This window comes from Nestor notabilis, unplaced genomic scaffold, assembly GCF_000696875.1.
Source record: "Nestor notabilis isolate BGI_N333 unplaced genomic scaffold, ASM69687v1 scaffold9907, whole genome shotgun sequence".
Lineage (NCBI taxonomy): Eukaryota > Metazoa > Chordata > Aves > Psittaciformes > Psittacidae > Nestor > Nestor notabilis.
Genome location: NW_009935119.1, coordinates 1 through 10,648, shown reverse-complemented (window position 1 = coordinate 10,648; position 10,648 = coordinate 1). Strand labels below are relative to the sequence as shown.

The 10,648-nt window shown below is 35.2% G+C and overlaps 1 protein-coding gene across 1 annotated transcript; it reads right to left on the bottom strand.

Annotated features, from left to right (window-relative positions):
- Positions 1-2,662: 2,662 nt before the first annotated feature.
- LOC104408170 (hippocampus abundant transcript-like protein 1) lies at positions 2,663-9,645 on the bottom strand (the record flags this gene model as incomplete). Its single annotated transcript, XM_010017676.1, has 4 exons — positions 2,663-2,866; positions 6,534-6,691; positions 8,544-8,641; positions 9,527-9,645. Coding segments are annotated over 4 exons (579 nt in total), but the record flags the coding sequence as incomplete, so codon positions are not given.
- Positions 9,646-10,648: the final 1,003 nt, after the last annotated feature.

The window sequence follows — 10,648 nt, the reverse complement described above, 5'->3', positions numbered from 1 at the left end:
AATTTCATAAATAAAGAAGCAAGGGTTCCAAACCTGCTGACCTCTCCTGTGATGAAAAGGGTCTGTCAGTACTATGCTACCTAGGCCAGAAAAATAAAAACATTTCATATATCTCTTCAAGGTAAAGGTGACTTTTTGACAGTGAGTGGGAAAATAACTGCTTTTCTAAAGTAACTTATCGTTTGGAGAGATCATTTTGAAAACAGAAGTTTGGAAATGTTTCCATCATCATGATTTCGTTGCAAAAAGCAGTGCAAAGGTATCACCTATAAAAACTCTGACACCTGTACATTTGAACTTGAAAAAAATTTCCCCTTCTTCAAATGAAGAGGTTTAGAGGGTTCTCAATCAATTTGTTAAAACCCACAAAAATTCAAGACTTTCCAGTTAGCTTGCAAGAACTGATTAACAGCAGAGAGGATGGAAACCTGCTCCCTGAATTTTAACAAGTATTTCTGCATAATTCCTGGATGGGATTGAAAAATGAGAATCACGATTTAATAAGCATAGCCAGCAATGCACTTGTTCCATTTGGATCTATGTATCTACGTGAAGTATTCTTATGAGCAATGACAGCCACTAAAACCAAATATTAAAATAAATTGAACTTAGAACCAGACCTTCAAATCTCCATGCTGCAGTGTTAAACCAAGATTTTCAAAAACAACGAAGCATATTGCACATCATCAATTTTTTTGCATCTAGCTCTGGGTTCCCAAGCAGAGGAAATATATGGACCTCTTGGAGTGGGTTCAGAGCCAAGCCACAAAAATTATCAGAGGGCTGAAGCACCTCTCCTGTGAAGACAGGCTGAAAGAGTTGGGGTTGTTTAGCCTGGAGAAGGCTCTGGGAGACTCCTTAAGTATATAAAGGTGGCTTACAAGAAAGACTAAGACGTTTAGCACAGCCTGTAGCAACAGGACAAGGGAAAACCTTTTTTAAACTAAAAGTTTAAAACTGAACTTTTTTTAAAAACTGAAAAGTGTAAGTTTAGATTGGACATTAGGAAGAAGTTCTTTACTGTGAGGGTGATGAGACACTGGAACAGGTTGCCCAGAGAAGTGGTAAATGCTCCATCCCTGGCAGCATTCAAGGCCAGGTTAGACAGAGCCTTGGGCAACACGGCCTAGTGTGAAGCCATGGAACTAGATGATTTAAGGTCCCTTCCAACCCTAACCATTCTATGATTCTATGGACTTTGAAGAACACACACTTAGACATGAAACCTAGAAAGCTAAAGGTGTAGATTTATTATGCATTAGGAAGCTTATTAACTTAAAAACCAAACCACATAGTACAAAAGATTTGTTATCTCTGTTCAATGTGGAACAAGTTTCAAAATATATATTCGTAAATTTGTTCAGTCAATACACAATCCTTTTAAAAAACTGTATATCTGTCAGTACCCTCATTACACTTATAAATACTTGATTTACACAGCACCCCATCTGGAAAAATTAAAACTCCTTACAAATATCTACATATATTGCATACATATAAAACATTCATAGGAGTACTTCATTAAAGTTGGGTTTAATGGTCCATTTACACTGCAACAAAATACATATAAATCTCTGTATTTTTCATAAAATGTCTCTAAAAATTAGCACATTTGTAACCATTCATAACTCCTTTAAAGCATCTTTTAGAAAGGAAATTTGATATTAATATACCCATGAGATCCAGCAGGTAAGACAGTGATATGAAGGCTAAATATGATTAATAACTGAACAATAAGTAGCAGTTAAGGCAGGGGTGAAAAGAATTAATAGGAAATATTATTTCATATGGCAGATAAAGTGACAAAATGCAATAAATATACATATTTTTTGATGTAAACTACTCTGGCATCCACTGTTTTTCCTACCTCAGAAGTCAGAAGTGTCCATATTTCTGATGCCGCTCATTTTATGATTAAAATTCTATTTTTTATCAGAAAACATTAATGTTACCAGTGCTCTCAAGTGCCATCTGGATTTGCTTTCACTGCTCAGAACTTACTGTTCTGGAATGTGGGTTTAAGGGTTTAGTATGATCTTCATTTACGTGTAATGACCGTCATGTGTGATCATATACCCTCAAATGTCATCAGTTTCATCATTGCTTTCTTGCAACTTCTGGATTTCTTTTTATATTTATAATATGTAGAATCTGTCTTCAGGAATTGTATTACTTCTATTGATAACCAGTATTTCAGATACCAGAATTGTATGATCAATCCCTCTCACATTGTCAGGACTATATGTGGCTTACACGCAGACAAGGTGTAAGAAACACAAAACCACATTTAACAGTGGTGGCAGAAACCATTCTGCCTCAAACCTGGTTATTTTGCATACAACTTTGGGAATGGAACATTCAAACTTTAAAAAAACCCAAGAAACATTATGCCTGTATATTTACGTTTCTGCCAATACCAGTATTTGACATAGCATTTGCAGTCCAATATTGGGTTGAGTCACACCTAGCTGTGATCTGCTATGTTAAACAAACCCTCCTGCAGGTATGGTATCAACCTTGAGTATCATACAGCATGTGACATTTCCTTGTCACATGGGAAGCTGCCTTCTTTTCAGAGGCAAGATCGCTACATATCCCACCAAGCTTTCAGAGCTGCAATTCAGTGCGCGAATTTTTTCCACAGTCTTCTCAGAAGCAGCCTTCATACACTGCTATCTTGCAGCAATGGTTCAATGTCCTCTTCACTACTTTGGGTTAGGTTGTTACCCAGAGTATTGTTGCTGCTGTTGCTGTGTTTTCTGGTACTGCTGTTTTTGCTGTGCTCAGGAATAAATAAGGCGACTAGGAAAGCCAGAAGAACAATGCATGCTCCAACCAGGAAGGGTGGACCAGGAATGACTGCTCTCTGCAAGGAAACAAGCATATCAAAGAATTCACAAAGTTTTAGACATTGACTTCTGCATTAAGAATTGTACCCCAAGGCAGGACATAATGGGAAACATATTTACCATGACTATAAAGTTTATGCAAACAAGTTCATATGCGCACTTTAACATGAATCCTCTGCATCCCTAAGAATTTCTCACCTGATCTCCACACTGATCTAAGGAACAGAAACATGCACAAAACTATCAATTGACAATAGGACTGCCTAGCAGATGAAACAGACATTGACCGATGCTTATTTGTGATTTTTTTTTCTTTAGGCAACATGCCAGTTAAATCAGCAAGACTCCTCTGAAGATTAATAGGGTACTGTTTCAACATCCAGAAGTACAAATGCTTAATAAAATCTTTAACTTCACTTGTTCCACTCACCAAGGTATGGTTGACATACCTTAGAATCAAGTTAGCTGAATGAACAAACAATAAAGCATTCCCAAAAAATAGTAAATACATGAGTGAGGAAAGTAACAGCAGGCTATGCAGTACATACCATTTTCATGAAGCCATGTTGTTGGCATATACGATAACTTGGTATTGGGAGATACTCTGCCTCACTTCTAAGCAGTTTATTTTAACATACACTTATCCACATTTTATAACCACAATTAAAAACAATCACCAAAAAGGTTATAAAACTAGTTTTAAACCAGCTAAGTTTGATGACAAAACTCTATAAAAAAGCCAGCAATCCAGTATTTTTTTTTTTTAATCTTTAAACAACATCTCTGTATTTTTGTCTATGGAAACTAAATAAAAATCAGAAACAGTCAATCCAGTGCACTTTTTTTCTACCAAATTAAATGTAGAAAGTTATTCTGATATGAAGTGGGAAGGTAGCTGAAATTAACCATACAGCAACAAAATATTTCCCTTCCTCCGGCCTTATTACAAGCAGAGACTTTTCAGCTGATGGTGCCTAAATTTAAAGTATATAATCATATTAACAGAATTTATATGAACAATATTACTTAAATCTTCAAGTGCTGCTAAGCCTGGAAGTTCTTCAAAAATGTAATAAACTTCCATAAATTAGTATCTTGATTTGTATGATTACCTGAGCACCTATTGAATATTCCACTACAGCAGTTTCATTGAAATCTTTAAAAAGCAGTCCTTGCTCACTGCGCTGCCAGTTATTTAAAAAGAAATTAAGAGACATACGCTTAATTTTTACTGTTTATGCTTAACAGAGCAGATACACCATCTTCCTCGAAGAGGTGCATCAGATCTTTTCTTTGATGGAACACTGCGACCTATGGTAAAATTCCAACTCTCTCACTTCCATGAGGAAAAAAACCCGTAATATTCAGTAAAATCTTCTTAAGTCCTCTAGAGTAACAGAAATGAATACTTAAAAGGCAATTAAAAAAAAAAGAAAAAAAGAAGAAAATATCAAGTATCTATTTCCTGTAGTTGCAGTAATAACTCACTATTACAGCAGTGGAAACAAAGGAGGAAGAACTGTTTTTAATTCACCTCAACAATACTCTGAGTTTGAACAACGTTCAGGACAGCAACAGTGCATTCTCAATTGAGCTTATATAGACTCACAGCTTTTAAAAAGCAGGGGTAGAATACAAGCTTAATCATCAGAAGAAAACAAACAACAATGCTTGTCACAGACTAAAATATATTACACATCAGTTAACTGCAGTTCAAAGACTTCCAGTGACTTTTTAAAACAAGTCTTGACCATTAAAACTTGTAATTAGAATGCTTCTTACTGAAAAATTTTTAGCATTTAATAAAATCAAGATAACATTTTTCAAAGTATGTATACTTGTAAAGCAACTCCGAGTTACCAATTTAAAACACTGAACAAAATCAAGAGACAGCTAGCTAGCATTTCGCCCTTGCAAATCCAAGCTAGGCTTGTACACATCCACTGATTTCCTAGTCTAATTTTGGTGCATTCCCCGGTTTTCACATCCACTCATTTTACTTAAATCAATGTACTATGTAGTATATAAATTGTGGAGTTCTTTCCCATTGTTACATTAGACTTGAACATAAGAATTAGTAGGAAAAAAACGTTTGGGTTTTTTTTTTCCTGAATAATAGTTTTACATGTTAGATGCAGGGAGAGATGTAATTACAGACATTTAATAAAGCTTTGAGTATATACATAATAAGAGCTGTGCCACTGAAATAATAGTTACGCAAATACTTACTGATTTTGCTGTACTGCTAACTAAAAAATGCCTACTTAGTAATAAGTAGGTTTTCAAGAAAACAACAGTTTAATTTACATTTGCAGCTTAGAAAAATCATTATTTCATACAGAAGCTTATACATTAGGCTTCAGTACTGGAATTTCTTCAATCAAAAGCTTCAGAAAATGAGTTTTGACTCGTTTATAACTTACTGAAACAGTCAGTTCCTTCACTGTATACCTGGGCTACTTCAACAAAAAGAACCACATGAATATCCTTGAAGTAACAAAACATACTGAAATTACTTGTGCCAGAAATGTGTGTACAAGGTCAAAAAGGCAAAAGACTCCCTGTCCCCAAGAAAAGGTTATGTGATCAAACACTTTAAAAAACAAAGTTTAAGAGCAAAATTTTAACTAATGGAAGCATGACAAAGCTCTTGAAAACATGAAATCATTATTATAAAAGTTTTCCAATATTTTACTACAGTTTCCTTTCTGTACAACAAGAAGAGTGTCTTTGCCCCCTTAAACTCTATTTGGTTTGCTTGAGCAAATTACAGAGCACCCCACCATAGGTACCACAGTGAGTAGTATGTTCAAGCACTGGTTAGTTACAGTTAGTATCTGGAAAGATGCATGGACTCAGGGATGAGCAACAAACAGCTGTTTCCACAGTGACAGACACATGTTATTTACATATTCAGCTAATCTGTTGTCTTTCTTAAACATCTTAATGAAAAACTAAGAGATCACTCTCTCCAAAAAATCCATTCTTAGTTACTTTGACAAAGTAATGACATAGTAGCTGAAGAGGTCAGAGCAATCAAGCAAAAAAGTAAAAAGGGTCCATAAGATCCTCCAAATTCTGGTAAGAATACATTTGATATTTTGGAAGCCAAATATGAAAGAACAAAGCAGGCAAAAATGTAGATCTGAAACAGAGTTGGAAGGGATTAAAAAAAACCCCAAGTATTAACTTCTCTCCTCCCCCCCATATTTCATACAGGTAAGGAAGTGTGGTTAACAGAACAGCATTGTTAACTGCTATTGAAAAAAAAAACTAAACCAAAATAAAAAAAACAAAACCCAAACAAATAAACCCTATAAATATTTAACCTACTGATGTGAGGTTAAAAGATAAACCTGTTGCAATTCACTGAGTTTCCAAAAATTATCTTCCTATTGTCAAAATTTCATGTTTTGCTGTAAATCAGAATTACAGGTGTGTGTTGAGTGGATTTATGTGAAAGTTAACCAATTGTTAAATACTGAAACCAAAGCTGTTACTACTGTAAATCTAAATATTTACTAACAAATTTAACTTAAAAGCTATCTTAATAGTTCAATAAAGGTGACGAGCAAGAACTACATAGTTCAAAAATCAAGATTTCAAATCAACCAAAAATGACAAGATATTTATGCTTTTACCAGTGTTCTACACTGCAAACTTCACATCAAATTTTAAATCTACCTCATCACTGGGATCTTGCATTGCTTCTTTTCCAGAAATCTGATCAGGTGGCAATTCACTGAGCTCCACATGAAAAAGAAAGAAAATAAAGCCATACAGTGCTGGTCCCAGGCCATTGCACAGACCTCTTACTCCAGTTATTATCCCTTGGACAACACCTAATGAAGAAAAGAAAGAAAGAAAGAGAAGGATTATTACTTTCTATAATCAAGAATTAAACCCTGGGAGCCAACAGCTCTAAGTGTATTCTAATGGCTGTTCCAAAATAGCACCTCTCATAACTATTTCTACATATTACAATCTTTAGAAATATACCAAAGACAACTTTGATGGATTAGAATTATTCTCTGCATGGCCACAGTCTGTTACTGTACTTGAATGCTACTGGGAGTGATATAAGTTTTGAAAATGAGTAACTAAATTTATGCGCAAGTTTGCAAGTCTAATGCTTTGCATTAGAGTTCTTCCACCTGTACCTAAAGCCTACAATGAAGAAAGCAGAGGTTAAGTGTGGTACCTGCTTGATTTATTTTCAAGTGAAATTTAGAGTAATCTATCTATGTGTTAAGGGCTGTTATTGGCAGAATATGCACAAACTGTAACAGATTTCTTCCCCTTAGTCTAATTCCAGGATTTACTGAAGTATCAAATAACTTACTTGGGGCAGTATATTCAGCAATACTGTAGTAAATTCACAATACCAGATTGGTTACTGTTTTACATTAGATTATTTTAAAAGCCTGATTAATCAGAGTTCTATGGGTGTCTTTCTGTTTCCATTAAGTAACAATGGTGTAAAAATTTTTTTTACAATCTTACAGATTAAGATTCTACAGAACACTCTTTTTACAATATCAGTAGTCCGGACATCTGCTTCCTTCTTAAAGCAGTAATAACTCGTAAAAGAGAAGGGAAGAAAACATGCCAAAAAAGGAAGTTGACCAAATTTTTTCTTCATAGGCTAACATGTAAGCTTAAAACCTTCATGCCACTAGGTGGCAAAACTTCACTTTAGAAACTACTGTATGCCTGAGCTATTAACCGTAGTTTCCTCTATATAAAATGAAAAATCAGTGACTTCTGTCAACTACACTATTCATTTCATGACATAAAAAGAAAATAAGTCTTTCAAAACTCTTTTAAATTACTCTATTAGATACAAAAATGCGGGACAAGGGAATGATAAAACAAGCCATGTAAAATACTGTCTTTTGCACCTTTTAAACTCAATAGAAATCTCCCTTTTAAAACTGCATCTTTGTACCTCCCATATTGAAGTGCACTAATCTAACTCCAAGTTGTACAATGTTAAAGCGAGACTGATACTTACAATTTATATGAACAGGCTGAGTTTTTTTACAGAGAACACTAAATCCAGTTATTATACGCCAGTGTTATACTTTGTGATGAGTCCCTCCCTCACTTCATTTTAAATGAAGAGTTATATTTCTGATTGCTCATTCCCCTTCATATTAAAACCAATGAATTCTTCAGTTTTCTCAGACCAGCTACTTACTTCAGCTTGCTTTTCTATTTCTTGAAAATCCTAGGTATCATAGCAAATAGGGCCAAATTTCCACACAAATACAGCTTCTTGTATATGTTTCTTTTAATCTGGTAAAATGTGGTTTAGTTTCCATTAAAAATATCGTATTGTTACAATAATCCTCATTATCTATTTAGAGAATATTACCTTTAATAAAAAAAAGAGGAAGGAAAAGAACCATGAAAGTTACCACATCTGTTTTTGTTGCTTTTGCGGTACTTTTACAGGAATCTAGAATTAGCTGGTCAGACAGAAACTATGTATTTTGCAATACAAATTTCATAAATTTGTGTATCTCCTTCCTCCCTAGATAGATTGACAGACTCCCACAGCTACTACCGAAGGAACTGATTATTCATCTACATATTTGAGAAGTACACCTAGATGAGTATTCTGCTTTCTAGTCAGAAGAGTCATCCAGGAAAGCAGTGTGATGCTGAAACAGAAATTCATTCAATACTCACCTTGTTGGTCTGATTCTGCATTTCGTGAAACAAGAGCACCAACTGCCGGGAATGTAATGCTTGACATTGCTGCTACACCTCCTGCTACCCACATCATCCTGTGTTAAATACATAGTCTGAATTGAAAATGAGACTGTTCACATAACCTCTCCCCATCCCTCCAGAAAGTGCCACACGGGTACCTTCAAAAGTACTCTTATTGAAATATCTAAAGACTGAAAATCATCCAGTATGGGCTTTCTTCCTACTTCCTTCCCACAAATGACCCTGAGATTATTGGAAGAGAAGCATATTTAATACTACACTAGCTATTACAGCAAAGGCAAAGATGGGAGTGGGAGTGAAGTAATGCACAGACTTTCCCTCTCCAAAGGATGTACGAAGGAACAATTTCACAGGGTGTCCCAACGAGGCGGTTCTCTATCTTGTATAACTGACTAGGAATTGCTCTGATAAAGAAATAGCATTCATCACTGATAGTACAATAAACTTTGTAAAGAAAAAGCTGTTCCAAATTTTCTAGTTGACTTCACCTCCAGTTTTTCCAACAGAAGAAAATCAATACAGTTTCCAAGACCAAATACAGTTATAGGAGGAGAATAACATGTTAGAAAATAAAAGAGGTCCAGTGACTGATTGATTGAATGGATCTGGTGGAAATACTGGAGAGAACATACTAGCTTGTGAGTTTAAGGAAAAGTTTTAACCACATTTGTAGATGTGGTTAAAACACAGTTGACCAAAATGATGCAAAGACTCCTTTTTCAAAAGGGCTGTTGGTCTGCAGCTTGCACTATATAAGTGGAAAATTCTATCATTCCTACATATGCAAAATGCAGATGGAACTTTAGTAGTGTAACACAAATAAGAATGCTCATTTTGCACATTTAAATACTCATGATAACCAAATTAAATGGTAGAATTTCTTGGAAAAACATTTTTAGTTCCTTAACAGGTATGTAACTATGAAAATGTGCGCTTACCAAAACTGAGATCCAAAACCATACCAAGCCAACTGAAGGATTTGAAAGCCAAGGCCAAGAAGAACTGTATTTTTGTTCCCTATAGACCTCATCAAGATACCAAGAAACACAGTCTGCAAGAGAAATTGGTTGATCCAAAAGTTATTTTAAAAAGCCGGATTGCTAAAGCAGTATCTCTTTGTACACAAAATATTTCAGAAGACCTTTCAACTGCTGAGGAAATTCATACTATTCGTGCTCTTACTTCCCCTGCATCTTACTTCCCCAGTCATAACATTTGAAGTACAGACATTCTTAACTATTAAAGGATTTCTACTTCAGGACATTGAGAAACGGATGTACTGCCTTCTCTGTGGATGTTTTATCTCAGTGTCTGTTTCTAACTGTAAACAGGCTTTTGTTTCCACCTATACAATTCTGTTTCATTACAGACTAGAGAGTTCCACAATGAATGCTTCTACCAAGTTAAGATAGTACAGGCTGGATATTGGCTGAATTTACCAGTATCTACACATACTAGAGAAAAAAAAAGACTTAGCTCAGACAAAAGTAATCTCTTTAGGTCAGGTGAATTACTATCCAAAGTTACAATTAAAACAAACTACTAAATCCTGATGCTTTTCCATCTTTACCAGATGCAGTGAAATTTGGCCAAGGTCAGTTCCTAAGCATCTTTAATTATGTTTTCTTCTGACTCTTTACACCACTGATATGACCTTTTTATTGGCTAATAAATCCTAAAGGAAGACCACTGTTTTCATGTGTTGAAAGTGTTTCTGCTGAGGGGCAAGGAGGTCTCAATCCAGATATAACAGGAATACATTCATAGCAAGAAGCAGACTGCATATAGTAAGGCCAAGCATATGTGGACAACTTCACTCAGCTAAAAGAGCATACTTTTTTTAACATAAAAAGCTCAGCAATGCATCAGTAAAAACCCAAAGAAAATAAAAGGACTGCAGAGCACACTTCCCCTCTCACTTAAATCTTATACCAGTTTTCCTGTTTCTCATTCTGAGACAAAGCTAGTTTGAAAGCCAAACAGCATGAATAAAGTAATTCTATCCACATGTGATCAGTCCTTTCTAGAACTCTCTTCTGGACTTGCTCAGCAGGCTCACA